The 25,231-nt window shown below is 27.8% G+C and overlaps 1 protein-coding gene across 1 annotated transcript in view; it reads right to left on the reverse strand.

Moving 5' to 3' along the window:
- Nucleotides 1-935: 935 nt before the first annotated feature.
- CaMKI (Calcium/calmodulin-dependent protein kinase I) overlaps nucleotides 936-25,231 on the reverse strand; it is a 34,338-nt gene continuing 10,042 nt past the window's right edge. The window contains exons 2-11 of the mRNA XM_016056982.4: nucleotides 22,456-22,767; nucleotides 16,404-16,538; nucleotides 13,586-13,660; nucleotides 11,674-11,812; nucleotides 10,202-10,325; nucleotides 9,175-9,250; nucleotides 6,060-6,172; nucleotides 5,279-5,357; nucleotides 5,098-5,185; nucleotides 936-3,771 (exon numbers count right to left, since the gene is read on the reverse strand). Coding sequence (XP_015912468.1) covers nucleotides 3,589-3,771; nucleotides 5,098-5,185; nucleotides 5,279-5,357; nucleotides 6,060-6,172; nucleotides 9,175-9,250; nucleotides 10,202-10,325; nucleotides 11,674-11,812; nucleotides 13,586-13,660; nucleotides 16,404-16,538; nucleotides 22,456-22,544 — 1,101 coding nt within the window. The 5' untranslated portion in view covers nucleotides 22,545-22,767 and the 3' untranslated portion in view covers nucleotides 936-3,588. The remainder of the gene's footprint in view (nucleotides 3,772-5,097; nucleotides 5,186-5,278; nucleotides 5,358-6,059; nucleotides 6,173-9,174; nucleotides 9,251-10,201; nucleotides 10,326-11,673; nucleotides 11,813-13,585; nucleotides 13,661-16,403; nucleotides 16,539-22,455; nucleotides 22,768-25,231) is intronic.

The following is a 25,231-nucleotide window of genomic DNA, read 5'->3' on the forward strand; positions in this document are numbered from 1 at the left end:
ACATAAAGAAAAAGAGTTCCTTATTGAAAAAAATCACCATAATAATACACATTTTGTGTATAAGCATGAATTAATAACAACAAGGCTGTCTTCCAAAGGCTTTGACCATGATATGGCTAACTAGCATTCAAATATGAAAGGAACTAAATTAAAATACAAAGTCACACTAGTTCATTTAACTTCACATTAAAAAAAAAAAAATTATTTTACAATTTCCCAAACATCTACAAAAAGAATAATTTCTTTATTTATTTTACCTATGAGTTTAAATCGATGATAATTCATGAAAATTTTCTTAATTTATCTAAGATATTGAGGGTAATTTTTTTATTTTTAAAAAAGATAATTCCTAAGGGATAAATCTTACCACGCCCAACGGCTCTGACACCATATGAAATAACACTTTTTAGCACATGATATACCATTTATATAACATTGAGAGTTTGTAATAGTTATTTATAACAGATAAGTCAGATATAACAGATGCTTATTTTTAACTAGCGCCATTTGGCTAATTATGAAAATGGAGCAAAATGATAATATAAAGCAAATTTCTGAAAATGAAAAAAAAATTTCGATCTAATTTGTTAAGATTTAGGAAGATACTCATAAAAATTTGCAAAAATTAAGAATTATTAATTGATCTTTAATGATATTCATTCAGGTGTAAAATTCTTTTACAAATTGGTGATTTTTAAAATTTTTTTTCCATCACTTTTAAAATATTTAAGTTATTTGTCCATTTTAAAACCCAGATAATTCTTCATAGCCAAATAGTATATATAAAGCTAATTATAGCTTTGCCTCGAACGTAAGGCACTTAAACTGCGATTTTTAAAAAAAATTTATTTTGTTTGAGAAAAGAACTTTCAAAGACACTGTTAAATCTTATGGCTAATTTCAAAATTAAATTTTTTCCACTTAAGAACCAGATATGAATTAACACTCATATTTTATTTACACAGCATAACAAGGAAATAGTTAATAAAATTAAAACCAGAAATCATTTTTATAGACAATATGTAAATTCAACTAACAATTACTGAGAATTAAATTTCAATTACACAGTACTAAAAATAAAATCCACCTTCTATTAAACAAGTTAGGGTGGCAAATGGCACTTGAACACACTTTACATCACAGATACAATATACATCAAAAAACAGTTGTGCAGCATTTGAAATGAACATAGAAATAAAATAGATATTTTTAGCTGAACTTTTCATAAATAGTAAATGGCATTGAATTCCTTATATATAGATATATTTATATATGCATCACTATATTTATGGTTGTTTAAAAATTCAACTCTCCCAGGTTTTATATTCTTGGGATTTTTATATTCTACAGTATATTTTAAATTTATAAACACAAACAAGTACATTGTTTATGGACTGCACACAAAACTTTCAGTAAATGTACATTAAATGCAATGAAAATGTACAACTGTAAAGCCATATAATTATCAAACAGAATATTAAATTTTATATTTGTGACAAAAAAATTAAACATTACAAAATATATTTTTTTTGCAATAATTAAACTGCATTTATACTTAAAAAATCTTGTCTTCATGATGAGACCAATAAAATAATTGAGATCAAAGGCAAGAAATAAATGAGAACACAATGTTTAATATATATATTATGCGATACCAACGACTGAGAGGTCAGGCTTCTGTGCCACAAGTTCGAGGTTCTATCCTCAGATCGGGCAAAGTTGACTCAGCCTCCGATCCCTTCAATGGGTAGATAAAATGAGTATACCAAGCATGCTTGGGTGTCTGCATTTGGCTGACAACCTAAGTGGAGCATCTCTGCTCTGCACCCCAGAGCCCACGGTCAAGAAAACTAAGATGAACAGAGTAGGCATATGGCTCACCAGGGACAGTCGCGTCACTGAGTTCAGTTTAGTTTTTAATTATTACGTATTTATATTAGAAAAATGCAGTCGTGAAAGAAAGGTACAGATTGAATCAGGATTTTTTTTAAATATAACTATAAAAAATAAATAAACTCTACTGAAAACCACCAGTTGATTAAAAATGCATTTACTTTGAAAAATCCAATATCCATCTGGACCTGCCCACAAAAACTGCATTAATCCACTAAATGTGATTTTTTTTCTCAAATTTGTCTGGCCTTCCAACTGGTCTATCATCTACAGATTTTGCAGTACTTGATACAGGAAAGATTACCTCTCACAAAAGTAGTGTTCATTCTCTAAACTATCTCAGATTATCAGAATCCATTTTAGTGTACTGTTTCGGAAGTTCCAGGGCAGGAAAAATCTATTCACAGTTGAAGGGTTGCAGAGCATTGTATAGAGATAGGGATATCACTACCATCATTTGCTCTATGACGTAAACTGTGTATGTGTGATGTGGTCATGCACCAAATCACGACTAAGGAAGAATTTTAGGCATGACTAATATGACAATTATAAAATTAATCAACCTGAATTATTGTTTTTATATTACTTTGAATCTTGATAACTATTACAAAAATGCTTAGTAAGAAGTGAGTTTTCTTTCATAATACAAAAATATAGCAAAGTAAATGCATTTTCGACCAACTGGTGGAATTTCAGTTGAGCTTTTTTTTTTAATTATTATTATCAGAAAAACTCTTATTCTTACTTAAGCAATTTTGCAATAACACATTGCACATTCATAATCATTTTACAACAGAATAATCTTTATGCCCATAAAGTTTAACTTTTTTTGTGTGTTTTTTACTTTTCATACATACTATATTTGCAATATAATAATTTCTGGAAAGTATAACCCAATTCCATATGTAACAGCGTAGTATAACTCTGTATATATCCATTTTACACAAGACTGTATACATAAATATTATCAGCAAGAAAAAAAAAACCCAGCAGATAACATTAGCAATTTCAAACTTTTACCTTTCATTAAGGGTTTCATCTTAAAACCTTCTTACGTCATTTTTAAAAGTTTTTATCTAAAAAGCTTCAACACAATTGGAGCAGAATAGGGCATTAATAAAATAATATTTGTCCCCATGTTTATCAAGATCTAAGGCTCTGATATAAAAAAAAGATGATAAAAAGCTTATTTTCATGAATAAAATCAAATTCTTTTTAAAAAGAACAGTTCAATTTAATTGATGAAACCAGCGATTAAATTCATAAGGTAAAAATTATGTATATAATTAGAAATACTACATAACCACTCGGTTAGTGTCAGAACAATACATTATTTCTCCACAACACTGTAAATAAATTTAAATGTATTAAAATTGTGTCCAGCCCATAAACAAATGGCAAGGAAAGGTTGATAACAAGAAATAAAATACTAGTAGTATTGCATTGTTTCTTATGTACATTCAGAGGGAAAAAATCGGATTTCCTAATATTTCCATTGCCTCCATAGTACTGTATGTATACATATTTATAGTATATATATATTTTTTGTTAAATTACAATGTAAATTACACCAAGGGCATGCAGTTTGAAGCAATATGTGTCTGCATAACTCTTCAGTCAGATTTTTCTCTTTCACAAATAACCCTCAGTCATATGTCCTTGACTGCTTCATTATACATATCATAAATAAACAACCTAATTTGTTGGTGTTGCTGTGCTGCTAGGTGTTTTGTTGGAAAGAGACGTTGCTCCAGCTGTCGAATTAAGAGCCTGTGAGGAAGTTCCGAGTAGGTTTGTGCTGCTGTCCATTGAGTTCCCAGTGCTTGACATTGCTAACTTCCTCATCTGGCGAATCACGGCAGTGGCATTATAAGCTTGCTGTAAATATAAACAACATAAATAAGGAGTGCAAAATATGAAGAACCTGATCAAATATTAAAAGTTGTGCCATGATAGCTCATTGGATAGAATGCACGCCTCTTAATGACCCAGAGTTTGAAGCCCAGCGATGGCATGTTGATGCGAATTCTGCATCTGGCTCGTACCGACCACTGTGCTGATGTTATAATTTTATAATGATGTCAAGAGTCTCCTTGCCACCAGGCTAACCGTGGTAGGGTTTATTGGTTTTTCTCACCATGTTATGCAAATGTGGGTTAGTTCTGTTGGAAATATGATTGATAATCGCGTCAAATCAGTCGAATCTATGCTCGTTGCTTTGTAGAGTCAGTCCTTTTGTAAAGTCATAGGTTGATGTCATAAAAGTTCAATGTCAGGTGTTCATCAGGAGTGGTAACAAACTGCGCTCGTGAAAAAATGTTTTTCTCATGGGTTGAAGCCAGTTACTACTCAACTCTTTACCTGCTTGTAAAGATAATTTATGTAAGATGCTCAGTATAGCTTGTAATTGGTCAATTACGTTGAATCTCGATGTTTAAAAGGCAGAGACTTAATAGAGCTCTCTCTCCTTTTGTTTTGATAAAGTTGCAATGTAAGTTTTCTAGAAAAGGAGTCTCGCACAGGACTCTATGATGTGTAGTTGTTAGTACGTTACCTTGTTTGTTCATCTAATCACTTGTATTTTATTCATGTGTCACTGTATGTTGATATGTATTTTTAAAGGCTGCTTTATGTTTTGAACAGATAACATGAAACAACAGAAATAAGAATGGCATGACAAAATAATAATTAAGCTGATAGTATTTTAAATATATACTTTTAAAGTTTAGTTGATTAAATTTAATTAAAGTTAAAATTATGAAACATTAATGTTTTCTAAATAAAATTGATATAACAATTTAATATAATTAAGTGTTAACTAAATACCTTAATTTAAAGATTACTACTTAACTTTAACTTATTAGTATTTTATACAAACATTTTTAAAAAGTTGAAAATTGAATTAGTCTTTATAAATCTATGCCTTGAATTAAAATAAGTTAGCTGAAAATTTAAAAAAAAGAAGACAGAATTGAAGAGTTTCAAAGAAAAAAAGTTTCTTCTCGGATATACTGATTTCAACTATATGACCAGATCATAAAAAAGGACAAAGAAATTAATAAACTATATAAAAGGGACAAAGAAATTAATAAAATAAACTATATAAAAGAGAAAATGAAATTAATATGAATACAAAAGCAATATTCATATTAATTATATTTCTAAACACAAAAAATTATTAAAAAGTTGCTAAAAATTTCATACCCTCCACTTAGTTTTGGCAAAATTTTTCTTCAACTGTTCACTGACACTGGCTTGAATATTTTTGTCACTAGCAGTATTGCCGCTAATCCTAAATGAAATCACAAGTTTTAAGATTAAAATGGAAGAGATAATATTGTACACTAAATAGATCGTATTTCAATTTTAAGAATATAGAATTTACCATGGATGTGCCAATGCTTGTTTACACGTGTATCTTTTTTCCATATCGACACATATTAGATGTCTAATGAAATCTTTTGCTGTCAGATAAACAAAAAAGAACATAATACATTAAAATAAATGAATAATCAAGTTTGAAATATAATGTATTTTAATTAAGATGCAAAGAAACCTATTAAGGTGACAAATGGTATCCTATTTACATTGAAAACATACCTACACGATTCTTAAATATGCATTTTGTATTTAATTCTATTAATATTATAATGGTCCTTTTATACAAAATTGCACTTAATTTGAGCAATTTTTTACATGTAACTACAGATTATGAAGTATTTAAGTTAAATGAATTCATTAACATTCTCACTAATACTTAAAATCTACTTTTCCCTTTCTTTCTTTTAGGACAATTATACAAACTACATTCAATATTCAGCTGAGCTTAAAATTTTATATTTCTCTGCATAGTTATAAAATTACAACCTATTAGAATGAAAATTTAGAAATAGAATTTACATTTCAAGTAACACTAGAAAATGTTCAATTTCAATTTTATAATTAAGGACCTGGACATAAATGCAGAGAAACTACCATCATTTTTCTGAAATATAGCAGGGAGAAAAGCTGATTTATTATACAAAACTGCAATAATACAGAAAAATTTAAATTCCATGCACATAGATAATAAAAAAAATTGCCTTAATTAAAAATTAATTACATTTTAATGAAAAGCACGGATGAACATAAATAACAAGTAGTGTATTTAAAGGGAAAATTAATACCTGAATCTGAAATTTCATCCCAATATGGTGAGTCAAATTCAAATTCCCCTTTAAGAATTTGTGCAAATAAATTGGCATCATTTTCATCATAAAATGGAGGGTATCCACAAAGGCTTTAAACATAAATTTAAAAATTATTAAAAATATCAAGAGGATTTAAAAACATACAAACAAAAGAATCTGGGAAAAATATGAAAGAAACTTTCTCAACTTTTCCGTGATTTTTAGACTTTTGAGCTAAAAATCCAAAATATCTTTTTCAAAATTTTTTTTTAACAGAAGCTAATCATAAAATATTAAATAATAAGAAAAAAACACACAAATTTTGAACTTATCTTAAATGATTTAACACGTTTTGACAAATGTGTTTCAAACTTTTTAATCAAACAAGTTTCTTTTTAATGAAAACCCGTTTTCATTAAAAAGTGTTTAGTAAAATTAAGTTTAAAATTAAAAGAAAATTAAAGAAACAAAAGCAAACTACGCTAAACATAAATTAAAATGTTAAAAAATAATAATCAAATTAGATCAACATAAGTATCATAAAATAAATTACAAATTTGATAAATGATTATTTTTTATTACATATTGGATGAGAAAAATTAGGATCAATGCTCACTTGGAATAAAACAATTTAAAAAAAATCTTAATGTTCAATTTTAGTAATTTTGAACAACGGAACAAATATTTTTTAAATCTTGATTTTTACTTACTAAAAAGATTTAAAGAGAGGAAAGAAATACTTAAAACATCTCCCAATTATTTGAGAATAAGAAGAAAAAATTAGAGTCAAAATTTTAAGAGTAATAAATTTAATTGTTAAATTATAGAAAAGTTTTTAAGATTAAACAGAAAGCTAAGATCAGCAGAATAGATTTCAAAATCATATGATTAATCATATTTTAAAGTTCATTATATAATTATAGTATATCCAAACGTAAATTCAAATTCTTAAGTGAAATTAATTAAATAGAAGGTAAAAATGAAAACAACCTTAAATACATTAATTCAAATTGGAATAGCGCTCAAGGCAGCTAAAACCAAATTCAAATCATATAAACTAGTAATAATATAAATTTACTCAAAAATAATTTAAATAAAAATTACTCAAAAATAGTTAAATAAAATTAAATAAAATTTAAATAAAATTTAATTAAAATTTAAATAAAATTTAATTTAAAATTTAATACAACTAAAAGGAGAGAAATGAAAGAAAAGTATAATATAATATAACAGTTAATTTAAAACCAGGGATATACTGGGTACCCAGGAAATTACTTGGCACTCGGCCAAATTTGAATTAGTCTGTCATTACCCGGCAAGGCGAAATTTTTTACTACTCTGCAAACAGACTAGGGCATTTTGCGAGGCAACATTCATCTGTGTTCAGCACAGTCATATTCAGAGTTTTAGTAACCATAAACCTATTCATAAAAATAGTCTTCGTTATGGAAATTCTTGTATAAAATCATGTTATTAATAATTAAGCTGAAATATTTGGTTTAGGCATAAGATATTTTATTCTTGTGTGAAAATTTAATTTAGAGAATTCTTAGTAAAATGGATACATGGTTTAGGGCAGAGATATTTGCTACAAGGATATTTTCAAATTTAGATATTCGCTAAAGAGATATGTTCACTTATAAGAAGGACATGCTAATTCTCAAATCTTAACAAAGTTAAAAAAACAAGTCAAATTATTATGACTACTTGACAGTTTTATGCATAATGAGCTATTGCGTAACAGTGTTGCCACTAGGGGGTGAGACAGCTGCAACCAGCTCGAAGCGCTGCAACCAGTATCAGCAAAACGACTGCTCTTGTGAAGAGTTTGACAGCAGCAGTTATTAACGTGTACAGAGAGTGGACTTCGAAGCAAAAAGCAGAGTCTCAACGTCAGACTTGCAATCTCCATAGGCTACTGAATGCTCATGCTGAAAGGAGACTTGCCATAGTAGTCCAGTCCAACAGCAGAGCAACAGTGCGTCAAATAACGGGGAATCTTAATGAAGATGCAATTGCGAACTTTTCTGAATGAACTGCGAGCCGCACATTGCACTGCATGGGAGCGGACGACCTGTTCAAAAGCCTCTGCTGTCAGCCTTGAACAAGAGCAGACGTCTCCAGTTTACAAAGGAGCATGAGGATAAATTTTTATAAATTTAGTGCAAGTTTTTTTTAATGCCTGATTCTTTCACATTGATAGTGTTTCATAACGATAGAAAAAGCTAAAATTATAAATTTAGCATATTTCTAATAGGTTATATCAAAATATTTTAACAAAAATATAAGGTTATAGTCTAAATATAGGTTATATTCTAATAAAAATGCAAGTGAAAAATATTTTAATTTATTCAAACATTTCTTAAAGCACAAATTTTAACCTCCCATCTAATCAATAAAATGTTTAATTAAAAGTTTAGAACACTCTATGTTTCATTTCAAGCATAACTTTATAATGAGAATAACTATCACAATGGATAGTTTAACTATTTCATGTGATAGTAAAATTTTTTATTGCAATGTCGGTTCAACTGAACAGATTACTCTGGCAAATATTCTGCAAGATAGATTGTAAAATACAGTAGGAAACAGATTAAAACGATCGGGACCATCGCTATTCAGGATAACTGATTTTTCCGGTTTTCTGAATCGCTACAAAAAACCGTTTTTTTTTTATTGTTAAACCCAACTAAAAAAAAAAATATTTGGAAATAATCTTAAAAAGAAGAAAAAATGATTAAGTAATACACTAATGATTATTTCCAAAATGATGGTAAGGTAAACATCTTTCAAAAAAGAAAGAAAAATCCTAAAATCTCATGAGGGAAAAGCATTTTTTTAAAAAAAAAATGGCAGGAAAATTTATCGAATTTTGTTCTGGTTTTTTGGTTTTCTGATTTCCGGATAACGGGTTCTGTACTGTACTATAAAATGAGGAATATACTTTTCTTTCTGTTGAGTGAGATAAATAGGCAAAAAGTCTCTTAAGTTTTTTCCTTTTGTTAGTCCCCTACTACTAAAAAAAAAGAAGACAAGAGAGGTTTCACAAGGTAATGAATAAAATTCATTTATACGATACAACTAATCAAGACACACATCAATCATTACTTACAGGATATAAGCAATGACTCCTATTGACCAAACATCCACAGCTTTGCCATATGGTTTTTGTGCAAGAACTTCAGGAGCTGAAACAAGAAACAAACTTAGATATTGTCCCACATGTAATAATGGAAATATAAAACATGTTGAGATGCAAGAAATTTGAAATTTAAAGCACTGTTATCATGACTTCTCAAAAGTACATTGATTCAATGAAATTAAATCCTCATTTGGTTGCATTGCAATATTGCTGGAAAAATCACAAACATTGAGGCAGTAACTATATAATTTAATGAAACAAATGGATCTTCATATTTTCCATAAAATAAGGTATTCTAGAATCAAGTCAGTTACAAATTTGTTATTTTCTAGACTCATAACGAGAGACAGGGTTGTCATATACTATTAAATAACTAAAATATAAAAAATAATTAAATCAATTTTATTTAATTTTCAAATGAATGCTGTTTTATCATAATTCAATGATTTGGTGAGCTCAGCAAGATAAGTTTAAAAATAATCAAATTACAATGTTATAATATCTTGACATATTATAATGCAATTATATAAAACTACGGTAGTTTAGATAAATAAAAGTACCAGTTCAAATAGGGATGAACAGCCAGTTTATGATGTGTAGGATTCCAAGTGGAGTACAAGGACATTTGCTGACATAAGTTGCTATTTAAATGTCAATTTTTATGTGCCCTATTTCTCCTTTAAGCTTGTACTTAGAAGATCTCTATATGTTAATGACAAAATATAGTAACATAACAGAAGTTCATTAAATTTTGTCTAACATCACTCTCAAGGAATTCCTTTTTTATGTAATGCTTAAGATTTAATTTCTTTTACATTTGAAAACATAATTTTTGTTTTGTTCAGGTGATTTTTAGAACTGGTACACCAAATATTTATCTGAATATACTGGGAGATAGATCATCAATTGACTTAACAAAATATTTTATTCGGAAAGAAAACTAATTTCATTCAAGATTGCGAGGAAAAATCATACATGAATGGAAAATCTCACAGACCTACATATCCAGGTGTACCACATGCAGTAGCCATTATTCCTGAATCTTCCATTTTGGAGAGACCGAAATCACTAATCATGATCTTGGAATCTTCATCTGGACTATAATACAGTAAATTCTCTGGCTAAAAATAAAATTAAATATATTAACTTAAGATACGTGAAAAACTTCAAGTTCTGAGATAGTCAATTAGAGCTCTCTTCAACTTTATTGACACCTCTTTTCACAGTATGTCCCAATATTTAGAGATGGCTAAAAATTTCAGCATTTATTAATTCATCTTGATAAACGTGGGTTTGATACTTAGTTTTCCTGGGTCTCAAGTTACATTGAGATTCTAGACAACGATGGGATCTAGACTTATTCTGAAACTCAATTTGCCACTATTGCCCTATTTAAATCTGCATCCTTTTCAGACATAAAATTACATGTTTGACAGTTTATAACATCTCTATAGCAAAAACAGTGGATTCTTAAAATTAATAACAAATTGCATGCAAATTTTAACCTTTTACATGCATTGTCTACATAAGCTGACCCACCTTTGAATCAACCAGACTTGATTGACTCATGTTCATTTGTTGTTCGGTGAACCTCCTTCACTCAAATGTAACATTTTATTCAAGATTCATAACAATTTGATTGTTTGCCCATATTTTAAACACTTACTTGTTTCGGTTGCTCTATTTTAGGTAAGAAAGATTTGTTAGATGAGGCCCAGAATGTTAACATCGTTGTATTTTTACACACTATTGGTGTTTGACACTATATATAACTGTTTTTAATTAACTTCATATCACATTACCTATGCAACACTTCAACTTATTTAGCGCAATTTTAATCTGTTCACAATTCTATCTAGTTTTATTAACTTTTAAAAACATTTGTGCATTATGAAATGTGATAACAATTACATGTGTTTTAGTGAGATAAATTTGTAGGTTTGTATCTTACCGTTTGATTTGTTTTTATAAACCGTTTGTTTGGCGCAAAATGTCTTTTCTGGACTTGGTACTATAAAGCCATATATTTAATTCAATTATAAAGAGAAAAAAAAAACAGGCATAACAGGTTTGAGACAAGATAAAAATAATTTCATTTATTTCTCTATTAATTACTTCCCTTACTTATTTTTTTATTGAAAATTACTTGAAACTTCTGGAATATATTTTTTATTAATTGAAGAAATGTGATGATTTGAAAGCAACAAGGCAATATTTGTAGATGAATTTGAACTAAGGATATAATTAAGAGACTCCAATAGTTTACACATTAAAATTACTAAAAGTAAGTACAAGTGGTTTTCTGCTTAAATCAAATTAAAAACTATTAATGGATCAGCTGACTATGGTGTAGTTATACTAAATATAAGAATGATCAATAAATGCATTAGTTGAATAAATAAATAAAACTATACTGTATAACATTTCCAAAAATAACTACATTTTAAATTATTTTAGAACTTAAAATACCTTTAAATCTCTGTGGACAACACCTTGGGAATGCATGTAATCTACAGCTTCTAAAATCTGGCGAATTAAGTGACTAGCATCTTTTTCTGTATAACTCCCTTTTTCAACAATTCTATCAAATAACTCACCACCAGTTACTCTTGAAAAAAATATTAAAAAGATGTAAATAAACCAGAAAGAACAGAACTGTATGAAATGCAATAATAAATAATATATGAACAACGATAGTCATTTAGAGTAGGGTGTAATATATCTATATAAAACATAATCAGTAGCTCTTTGAACACCAAATCTTTGCTTGAAATTGTAATAATTATTTTTCATAATGTAAAATGTATGAATGCAAACACAGACAGAAAAAGATATAAATTAATAATATTTGAAATTCATTTATGCACTGCCCTCTTAAGTTACCCGTTTTTAGTGCCTAATTTGAAATGGAATGAATATGCACTACATAAAACAAGAAATTTCCAGGAAATGTAAGCTGAACAGTTTTTTCTTCTTCTCTTGATTGTCCCCCAACCCACAAACATATTTTCCTTAAAATAAAAACGTTTGATTCTATTATTTGCAACTTATTAACTGACATAAAAAAGATGTCCTTTACAAAATCTTGGAATTCTATTTGATTCCAAATTTTAAAATATCTTTCAAAAACAGCTGAATGTATTGACAGAATTAAAGCAACAGTAACTAATTCAGATTTGTTATTATTTCAACATTAATTGGCTAATTTTAGCAAGAAATCTTTTTGATAAACTGCAGATTGAAATAACAGGTTTAACAAACATTTTAAAAGCAATATTTTCACTCTCTGTGAAATTATCAGACGCCCGGTGGCTGAGTGGGCGAGCTTCGGGCTCCCCTGCCACATGTCCTGGGTTCGATCCTTGGGCCAGGCAAGGTTGACTCAGCCTTTCATCCCTTCAGTGGGTCGATAAATGAGTGCCAAACATGCTTGGGAACTAAAGACTGGGGGTTCCACGTTCAGCGGACCACCTGACCGGAACATCTGCCCCTGCACCCCAGAGCGCAAGGTCAAGAAAACTGAGATGGGCCCAGTAGGCCTTGGCCCTCTAGGGGCTGTCACGCCACTGAGAGATAGTGAAATTATCAACGAGCAAATTTCAATTCTGATAGGTTAAATATGCAACAAGATACATATAAGCAGACTCTGTCCTTAACTGCAGTATGCAGGTGGCATTGAATATCCTTGCTGCTAACTTAGTTATCGTTGGCATAAATGAGGAGTGAAGATAATTGATATAGCTAATTTTATTTGTCACGAGTTGAAAAAAAAATTCAGGATTTTCAAGATTTCCAGACTTGAGAAGTTTGGGTTTTCAAAATTATACTGTACTAAAGATAATGAATACATTTATACTATTTTAAAGGAATTATTATTTTAGATTTTTCCTTCTTAGATTAATGTAAAAAAATTGGTTAGATATGAAACATAATTAGTAAAAAAATATAAACTTCATTAGATACACATATTATTAAATCCCTCTTGAATATAGCATAGAAATATACTTATGATACACTGCATTGAATTCTAAAACATATTTCTTAGCAAAAATGTATCATGCACGAAATTGAAGATTGATCCCAATATAGATAAATAAAATTTAATATTTCAATGGAACAATAAATGCTTTACTTTTAAATGAATGGAAAAAAATTATTAAAATTTACGTTGATTTTCAGAAAACAAAATAATTTTTTAAAAATATAATTAGGGAAAACTATTACTTTAAAGCAATTTATCATAGATTATAAAATGAGCTTCATAAGAAACATTATATGATTTCTATGAAAAATATAAAATGAGTTATGAAATGTAATAAATTAAATTATTGCTATCAGCATATAATTTTGAGACGCATCAACTTAGGAGGTAGATACTTACAATTCCATAACAAGATAAACCTTATTTTTATCTTCAAAAGTTTCCACAAGTTGCACAATGTTGGGATGCTTCAATCTGTGAATAATTAAATAAGTAAACAAAATATTTCATTTTTAACTTATTTTTACAAAAAAAGGTACATAAAATGTTAAACAATAAAAACATCACACAATTTAGTTTTTTTTCATAAAGTTTGTTTAAGTTTAAACACTAAGCAGGGGGAAAGGTTCTGCCTTTGTCAATTTCTCAAAAATATACTAATACATTTGATGATTTTAAATTTAGACTTAAATTAAGTTTCTTTCACCAATGTCCAGTTTATGAGCAAATATATTTCTGTTTTGTAATTTTAACTAATTAAAATGTAATTTTGGGATAAAAAGAGGAATTATTCATATAAATACATAAGAAATTAATATAAAACTAATTACAAATATTTCTTCTCTTCTAGTAGAAACAGAGAGTCTATTAGGGACATCATAGACTATTTCTGAAAAATCTCACAAAATTCTCAATGGAAGAATTTTGTAAAGGATCCATTTTTAAAGTTAAAAATATTTTGAAAAGTCTGCTTTTAAAAAAATTATTGTTTGAAGGGCCTGTTAATGGACTCAAAACAAATATAAACAGGCTCCTGATAAGATAATGTTTTTGGAGTAAATGGAATTGACACCCTGCATCATCTTAAACAAAACACTTTTAACTAGTTCAAATAATTTTCAACATATCTCACTTTTAAAAACATTATAGTTACAGAGGATGTTGGTCGCCATACGCTTATCTTAAGCTTCTGTCTTAAGGTTTTTTTTCCACACAATTTTTTATTGAGGGATTTAGCTAATTTTTTGCTTATTCAAAAACAAGGCATAGTTAGATAAATTATGAATGAAAATCAAAATCTTTCGCAGACAAGCATCATGTATGATAAGAAACCTTTTGATCATACTGATAAAAATATAATTTTATGAATAATTTCACTCCTTTTTACACAATATACATGCTTTAACATACAGTACGCTTATGCTTTCTTCATTACAATATAAAAATGATTAAAATTTGTTTATAGTAATTTAATATATTTTAATTTAATTTTAAATAATACACTAAGATAAAAATATATTACATTATTAGATTTAACAAAAATGTATTATTAGGCATTTGTAGACTAAAAAATGAGAGCTACAAATTGCATAAAAATACAACAATATTCATACACTAAACTATTATTTAACAACAAAAAATATGCATTTCCTAAATAAAAAATGATAGATCAAATGTTAGTTTTTTACCACTCTGCAGCAAATGTCATAAAAATATAGCAATATAACTTGCATGTTAAACATGCACTGCAGAAAAAAAGATAAAATAATCAACACATAAAAATCAACAACAAAATATAAAGACATTGAAGTTATTTACATATAAAACACACATTCAATTTTTTTCCCTACAAAATTGTTCATAAACTTAAGCCAATCTTTTATCAACACTTTAGTGGATGCACAGAAATAATAAATGCATTCAATTATAAAATTAACTCCACAGCTATATTTAATCTCTTCCCTAACAATAAATATAACTCTTTAATTATACAGCAAACATGTTCCCTAGCACTATTTGAAACAAATTCAGAATAATTGTACCGGGCAATCACACTTAAACTTTGTAGAATCAAGAGTCAAAGTGGTCATTGTAAGCTTGTCTAACACAAACACTACTTGTGTGTAAAGGTTCGTAAATCATTGTGGTTTAGAGAGTTATGTCACATGAGCAATCTATGATATGCTGGAAACCAAATTTTACCAAAAAGGAGCTACAAAATTGGTTATTTATACTGATAAATTATCATAGCATCCTATACGCATCTTTATCGGATGAAATTACAAAATTAAAAAGGGGAATTTATCTTTCACTGTTAATATTAATCTCAACTATTTTAAGCATCTTATTTTACACAAAACTATACTAAATAATTATATATTTTGAGAAATAAAGAGCTTTAAAAAACTGATAACTATACTTGGCACCCTTACCAAGATAAAAGGGTAGTTTTCATGCTAAGAAATAATTTCAAGTAGAAAACTTTAAAAATATAACTTTATTTTAATTTTCATATTTAAATACCTTAATCAGTTAAGCAATAATGTATGCAACTCTAGCGTAGTTACTTGCTCTTTGGCTGTTAAAAAAAAAAAATGAAACTTTGCTCAATACGGTACAGCTAACATAATTTTGACACAGAGGGAAAATAATTAGATCTAAAGGAAACTTCACTAAGTATTTTAACTTATTCCACTATCATTCTCTTTCACAATTCTAATTTGGACAATTTAAAAAATGCTTGCTATAACTTTTTAAAGATAGGATAAGTTACCATCTCAAATGGTTATAAACAAAGTATTTTACAAATCAGATAAAATCTTTCAACATTTCAATGTAAATTACAATAAGAGTTTTAACATATACAATATAGAAGCTTAAAATCGTTTTGAACAAATTTTAAGACCAACTTATTTACTGTATCAAAATTCAGGTTTTTAGAGGCTCAAATTAAATTTAAACATTTCTTCCTCATCTTCATACATTTTGTTATTCAAATGCATATCCAGCCAATAATTTATTTCCCTACTTGAGAAATTTTCTAGCAAAATTAAATTCATATGTAAACAAATGTTAGAAATAAGATCTAATATTAAATAATATTTAATTTAAGCATCAAAAACTTTCATATGCTAACACAGACAGATAAGTACGTTTACATTAATAATCTTTTTTTAAAAAAAGAAAAAAGATGAAGCGAATTTCAATTTCTAGTTACCTCCTAAGAACTTTAATTTCATTTTCTAAAGAATCTTCCTTTCCTTTCAAAGCTTTCTTGTCAATGCACTTTATCGCATACATTTTGGAACTTTCCTCTTTACTTTCAGCTAGTACTACTTGAGAAAAGGCACCCCTAAAGTAAATAAAATAATAACTATATGGTATTTTTAAGAAAAATAAATTAAGAGTCTTCCTATTTGTACCAAGTGACTGGTAAAAACTAGAAAGAAAAAAAAAAAAAAAAAACTGAAAAAGTGGAAAAACTGGAAGGGACTAAACGTGATTAATACAGTTGTTTAGCAATATTATAAGAATAGCTTAAAATTGAATTAATCAAACTTAATAGAGAACCAGAAAGTCAAAAAATTTAACATATTTTTTTAAAGAAAAATAATTATTTCCACATTATTTACTTTAGTTTTATACTGAAAAAACAGTATATCATATTATTTAAGAGTCAGATTGAGTATTCCTACTTATATTATTTGATTATAAAAATCAGTATGCTATTTGTAACTGTGATTTCAATATGTGACTTGTAGTAGTATATATGCCTAATATATAATTTCTAAATTTAGTAATACGTACTATTCATAAAGTTTGATTATGATATTTTAAAATGTCTTTATATAATTATAAAATAAGGCTTTGCTATACCTATTTACTTAAAATATTGAAGGACTACAGTTATTTCAATTTCTTAAGAAATGCATTAAATTTACTTTTTCCTATTTGTTACATTTTAGGTTTTACTATTTTATTACAACTTATTTACTATTATTACATATTTAGAAATAATACATTAAATAGCTTGGAAATTATTTAAACTAAACTTCATTAATAAACTATTTAAAACAATATTTTAATATTTGATAATCTTTTTCAAAAATACGAGAGTTTTGAAAAGAGTCTTAAATTTGGTTTTGAAGAAACCTATTTATTCCAAAATGGAATTAACTTTTCAAAGCGGAATAAACATTCCAATGTGGAATAAATTTACCATCCCTGTGAAAAAAGTATTTAACCTGAATGATCTAGCAGCAACATTGCATTATTTAAATAATAACGACAGAAGGATGCACATGCGGAAAATCATTATTTTGTAACAAGGTATGCTTCAGTATGATTATAACAGATGATTTGGCAACTATGCACAGATTTTATAGTAAACACATTAATCATAAATTTATTTTCATTTCTTTCCAGTGCTGCAATGAAGTGTTATTGATAGTTTAAATTTGTTTATGCCCAAATCTGAGATTCTAATGAACTTATCTTTATTTTCTTTACGGATACATCACTAATATCTCAGTATAAGCTCGTCACTCTATAAATAAAAATTTATTGTTACAAACTTGAACTAAATATAACTATATTAAAAGTGTGGAAAAAATGGCGAGATTAGGTTTACAAAATCACAAATGTGAATCTTGTCAAATTAATACTTAAAGAAAAAGTCACAATGGTAATAAAGTTAGTTCGACTAAAATATATATACCTAGAATTTAATGGTAATATGAGATGGTATTAGGAATATTTTAAGGGTTTCTGCTAATTAAGAACACTGGTTCTCTGCAACAAATCATTCTAGGCTGCATGTATGGAGACATACAGTATTTGTTACAATAAATATCGGTGCTAGAAGGCAAGCACGAAAATGTAGATTGGCTATTAATTAGAAAAACAGAAAAATTTACAAAAGAATTCAATCATACCTATTTTTGTGATTTTGGCAGAAATTATTTAGACTGAATGATTTTATAGTTATTCTAAAATAAAAAGAAGAGATTCAGGTATTAAAATAGGAACATCGCTAAGAATAATATCTCTTTTGAAAGATGGCTCAGGTAAAGCAATACAATTATCCTATATGCTGGTTTCCACATTAAATGCAGTCAAAATAAAAGAAAGTGACAGCAAATCGAAAATGCAAGAAAATAATTTTTTATTTTTCAAACAAAAAGCAAAGATTGTGAAACCTCCATGAAAGACTAACTCTATGTAGCAAGCACTTTTGGGAGGTACAGAATTTTTTCTATAGACTTGGTGTTAAAGTAAACCTTTAAAAGAGAGACCATCAAAACCTCTCCAAGTGACCAGACAGACTTCTGCACAAAATGCAGAAAAGGTCTAATAAGGAAACACAAAAAATATATATATCAATACAAATAAGTAGGTATTCAAAATATTTGTGTGAGGTTCTGATTTAGAGAGCGCTTTTTAATGATATCCGAAAGAGATCTACAAACCTCATGCTGCAGTTAAAATGCACTAAACACGATGCCATTAATGATTTATTTTTAGAGTTGAAAGTCAAATTAGAAGAGAAAAAAAAGTTATTTTAGAACAAAAACTTAGCATCTCAAACAAACAAACCTCTTCTCATTTTTGAATGCTAACTCATTTTTATGATTTAAAATTAAATGCTAACTTACACAAAAACATAATAGTTCATTTGTTTAAAATAGTTCTATCATTCATAATTGGTAAATTTGTTTTTACACATAATTACATCAGTAGGGATAATTTTTATTGACCAGGGGTCTGTTTAGAAGAAATTTGGGTCCATTAACAAACCCTTCACAAAATATCTTTCCATAAAAACGTACCCTTTACAATTTTTTTCAATCTTCATTATTGTTTTGTTAATCGAATAAACCCTTCCCGAGAGAAAAAAGAAAAGAAAGAAAGACGGCTCGAAATGAACTAAGTTTCCCTAAGTTTAAATTCCAAATGTAGTATTCTAAGAAAATATTTCTACTGCTACAAACATCATGTGCACATTCTTATTGATATTAAATAACATATTTTTTTAAATAAATACCTAATTGATCAATTTATATTTATTCATAAAATTAATTAATAGAATATTATGTAAATAAAAAATAATTAAAGGCAATTTCTTAAATAAAATATTTTAAATTTAAGAATTGTTTAAGTTTACTTAATGCGTAACAGATTAAAAGTGATACATAACTAAGCTGGGTTATTTAAAAGATGTCAATTGAAATTATTAAAAAGGTGAGCGATTTTGTTTCAATTATTTGTCCAAAATGAATATTCTGTGTTGAGCCAGCAGTATAGGCTAAATACCAAATATTTGTATGTTGCATCTCTAATTTAGTAGCAGCAATTGTTGAGCAGAATCTTGTGTCTATTTACAATTTCAAAACTTCTTGAAAAGGTTTTTAGCAATTTTTGGAATAACAGGTCCCTATTTACATAAATTCACAAAAGCAGGATCCTGGTTGAAAGAATGTGACTTAATGCTTATTTTATATTCACAAATTATGAGTAGTTTTTTCACAATTTTATAAAAACAGGACCTTTCACAAAATGTCTGGACAGACCCTTGTTGACGGCCCTTGTTCATCAATTTGGTTTTCATAACGACAACACAAGTGACATTTCTGTACCAAGAAAATGACACTGACTAAAATAAAATTTTTTGCAAAAAACCATGTTCCTTTGATAATTAGAGAGGTAAAACCTAAGAATGGTCAACCTCCATTTTACTTTGGAGCAGAGAGTGGCTGCTCCCGAGAGGTTTCTCTGTATAAAACTACTTTTCAGCAGAGATAGTACTTTAGTTAGCCAGTAGGCAAATTTTCTTTGACATTGAAAATCAAGTTTTTTAAGCCTGCATTTTTAGGAGGCTCAGACGATACTTTATTCTTGTGTTTGATCTTTTGTTTAAAATGTTGGTGCAATATGACCCAAACTATTTAACTTGCGGAAAATATTCCTTCATCTAATCATCAATTGCTACCAAATTCATGAAATAATGATACGAATGATGGTTTTAAATTATGCTGTTGCATTGCCAGATTGCCAGCTGCATTCAAGATTATAGTTGAACTCTAAGAAGATAGGAACAAAGCAAAATTTACCAAAATTAATAAACAATATGTGAAATAACTATTGTTAAATGAGAATCATTACATTATAATAATATGACATGTGCAAGAGCATTTTTGCATGAAAGAACATTTTTTAATATCAGTAGTGGCCCTATTAAGCAGAAAAAAAAATTGGCTACAACAATAGAGCTGAAGGGAACAAACAAGTGTTTCATTAAACATCGTTAGAAATAACAATTTTTACAATGACTTATCCTTAAAAGTTTGTCTAAATACTACACGCATATAGAATCGGCACATTTAAGCTGACTAACATTTCGGGGAAAAAAACCGAAAACTGGTTGTCAAGTTTATTAAAAAAATAAATTCTATTATAGAATTTCTACCAGGGATTTCTGTTTTCAGAATATTAAATTGTGAAGGCAAAGCAGTGATTTTTTGAACAGCCTTTTAGAAACTTTATTACCAGTTATTTAAAAGAAAAATGCACTTCAGATGCTGATCAATTTAAATACTCTTATGATTTATATAAGTTCCATCTGCTCAGTAGGCACAAGTAATATTAATATTAAAAATTTTCAGGGGCACACATATTTAGACAAAAATAAAATCATCCACATTTTTACAAATTTTCTAAAATAGTAAAAAACATAATGTAAAATAAGTCAACCTACTGCCAACGTTAACCATTTCGTTATAAATGCATATTTAAACAAAAATGAATATAATGTAATATATGTTCTGCATATAATGTAATATACATTGGAACAGATTGATTAAAATAATAATAAACGTAAAATAAACCATCAGCATTTACTGATAATGTTTTATAAAAAAAATTCTGAAAAGTAGGGCAATTCAAAATGTGGTGGAGTATGCTATTAATTTTACTTGATTAATAGTAGATGAATTGCAAAATGTCCAACATTATAGCTACTTAAAGCTCACATCGTTTTACGATCCAAAAATTACCCGATGGTTATGGATAAGTATTAAAATAGGGGGGCAATTTTGTGTGTCTGAAACGATATGTAAATTTAGTAAATGCAGGTCTGCCGATATTGCAAGGTAGGCAAATTTAGGAAAATTTAAATTGTTTTAGAAAATCATGGGATACACAGTCAAAGGATCAAAAAAAGAGAGAAAGTATAAAATGTATGGACATTATTCATTTTATACTTCTGTAAACAATTGAAATGGTAAAAAATATAACCTAAATGGCAAAAATACTTTTCTTAGTGAGTTTTTCTGAGCCCTGTAATAGTTATGCCAGTAGGTAGTCATTTCACAGCAGTAAGTAAATGAGTTTGATTGTATGAAATATTTGCCCCATATAACATTATTGGTATACAATATTAAATTATAATAAGCAATTTTGTGCATGTTCAAGTAGATAGAGATAAAAATTTTTATCATAAACAAATGATTAAATGAATAAAATGTAAAATAAATTTATGAAAGCAGTAAATTGAAAATAAACGTTCTAGATTAGTGGTTAATACCAACTGGAGGCCCGTGAAGCCTTTTTCTGTGGCCGGCGAACTAAAATACATTAGTTGTAATTTTTTTGGCGAACAATTTTCGTAAAAAATCTATATGGGTTTTAAATGCTTTTAAGTTTTATATCTTAACAATTTGATATCTGTTGCACATTAATTGTTTAATACATAGGTGCACAATTAAAGTTATTGTAGTCAAAATATTTTAATATGCAATTAAATAGACCTCTTTTACCATAATGAATAATTTATATTTTTAAAGGTAACAATCATACTTCAAAATCGAGAAACAGGACAAATACAATACAATGACATCAAGCATGTTTTTTTTCAAAAACAACGTGATTAGTTGAAAATAGACATCATGAATAAGATTTTGTGATCTAGATTAATTTGGGATTTTTTGATCATAATAAAAATGAGTAATTGCACAAACATCAATCAGAGGTAAAAAAAATTACATATTACGTTGATTTTTAGCAAATATAAATGCATAAAATGCTTTCATAGCAAAATGGAAAGGATTGTTTACAACAGCATAGGTACATATCAATAGCACGTTACCTTGTAGCAACTGTAAAAAAAATCGATATGAAAAACAATGCATAATGTAAATTGCAATAACGATTGTGAGTCAAATCAATTTTAATAAAACAAAGTAGAAAAATTGTATGCGACATCGAATACTTACGTGCCAAGTAAGTCCTTAAACTCATATTTATCTTCTACGTTAGGGGTTTCTTTTTTTCTCTGAGCATCTTTTTTCCCAAAGAGAGGCATTCTTATTGTTTTAGTTAAACTAACTATTATTTTAATATTTTCGAATCTTATTCACTATAAACACGGATACACTCAACTACTTTTCTCAGCAACAGACATCTCTCACACTTTTCGTTTCGGAATACAACACACAGCCGACAGAAGCAGGACATGGGCATTGGTGACGTCATGAAACGAAGAATGGTAGCCCATCACTAGAAAGCATAATCTTGGAAAATAATTCCTGGAAAATGAATTCGAAAAGTTAACATCAAATTAACTAGAGATAACGGAGAAAACAGTTTTAAGAATATGGTATTCTTTAAAAATTAAGTATTGTAAATAAGACTCGTGAATTTATATTTCACGGAAATGTTATTTTCGGTTGTCTGCTACAGCCGTGTGCTCCATTAGTTCCAGTTTCGGAATTTAACTGAGTTACGCCTTTTCTTTTTCGTTTTTCTTATTATCATTTTTTAGACTAACTTTTCTTTTTGTCGCAGATAAAATTTAATCAAAAGTCGTATTTATATTTCGTTATTGATCGATATAAATAGTGTCATATTTCGCATTTTAATTACATTTTTTTTTATAAACGTTAAAAAAATGCTTTACTTTAACGTGTGTTTAGTTTTGAATTTGTTTATCTTATTTTTAATGGAAGAATAATATTGACATTGATAATGAGTTCTTTTAGAATTGTAGCGGTAAAATGACTTTAAACTGTTATCAGCATTGGAAAAAAATTATTTTTCTTCAATTATTATTATTAAAAAAAAAGAAAACTCTTATTTTTTCCCTGTGTTTTTGAAGCAAGATTTGATAATTATAGATTCAGAATTTGTACTATAGAAACAAAAGACGTTTTTTTAAAGAAACTTCAAAGGATCATTTTACGATTCTCATTAAAATGAATTTAATATTTAAATTCAATTAGTTGCAATATTTTAATTGCTCATGTTTATATTTCGTAAAACTAATTGAAATAATTTATGCAATTACTTTCGGTAACTTTCCTTCAAACTTAGACGTAAAATAATAATAATTATTAAATTATTGTTATAATTATAGAAGTAGCCCAATAGAAATAGTTTTTAAACTATGAAGGACATGTTATCACTATTTTAAAGTATAATTAATTTATTTCACATTTTAAGCACCCTGAAATTTTTTAGAACCTTTTTATTCTAAAAAGATATTATTCGCGATCGCAACGAACTATAGGGGGCGTTGTTGTATGAGACGCTTACCTGCGATTTCCATATGAACAGTCATTCAGTTACTCTGGAGACGTCGTTAATGTAGCATGTAGCATTGCAACGTTCCTTCTTTAATGTGGCTTATTAAATTTAAAAAAGAAAAATGCTTGATCTTCTTTCTTGTACAACCGAAAACAAAATGATATCTCTTTTTATTAGAGAAGGAATATCCAAAACACATCGGAAAAATATTTGTACATTAACAGAAAAAAATATGTATATTCTTATAAGAGTTAAAACCTAATGCCCGAGAAATAGTGTTACTAAATTTAATGATATAACATGAAAGGCCCATTTAAACTTTACATTCTATAGTTTTAAGAATCATATTAGTTCAAAAATTAAAATGAACAAAAAGTATACATAAGCCTCATAATTTTATGAAATTTAATTTTGTAAACAACGTTTTTTGACAACAATTTTCATCAAAAAATTTCAAGTTTCAATAAAAATCATTATTTAGAAACTAAGAAACGTAAAATAAAGAATGCTGACGAAACAAAAACAAAAAAAACAATTCTTTTTTGTCGCCATTTTTAGTGCTACGAATATTCGTCTTTGGGATTTGCCAAAAACAAAACAAGATGCAATTTTATTTTTTCAGGAGGGAAATATTTTACCGAAAAAGCGAAAATGTACCAATTCCCACAACATAAAACTTTATCTTGGCAAATGTACGTTTTGGAAATGTTATTTCATTTGGAATCTTATTCATCAGAGTTCATATGGCGATATGATTGTTTTGAATCTATGCTAAACTCTATATCAGCTGATTTTCCACCGAAATCCAATTAACTATTTTGATTTTAAATAAAGTGTTTTATTTTATGAACTGTCGCAAAAATTTTAAGTGTAGATTGGCGGCACTTAAAAACCGCCAAATCTGTAGCGGCGGTGGCGTTAATACGTCGTAAGTACCGAATTTTTATTCCATACTTTTCTGAATCATATTATTTCAAACATTGGAATATACAAGAAGTATACATAAACACATAATGTTATACCATTTAATTTTTCAAAAGTATTTTGAGAACAATTTTTATCAAAAAATTATAAACTAGAAAACGGAAAATAAAGAATTCTTAGGATAAAAAAAACGATTTTAAGAATTATTAACATTGAAATAAAAACTTTCATATTGTTTCTTTTTTTATTATTTTTATAGTTCTTAATCAGACGTAAAAAACCATTCTGTAGAGAACCATCATCAAATGAAAAAAAAATATTTACAAGCAAATTTTTTTTTGTAAAAATTATTGCACTTACCTGATTTATGATTCCCGGAGAATTCCAAAATGATAAGTTCCTTGTTTGAAAACTTTATTCTCAAATAATAGATACATAGTTTATACCTTCATTACTTTTAGATAACATACTACACAGCAAAATTTTATAATTGATATGAATTTGAATATGTAGCTAAAAACAGAATAGCTGAATTCTAGTTGA

This window comes from Parasteatoda tepidariorum, chromosome 1 (genome assembly GCF_982258835.1).
Source record: "Parasteatoda tepidariorum strain Cologne lab strain chromosome 1, Ptep-v5.0, whole genome shotgun sequence".
Taxonomy (NCBI): domain Eukaryota; kingdom Metazoa; phylum Arthropoda; class Arachnida; order Araneae; family Theridiidae; genus Parasteatoda; species Parasteatoda tepidariorum.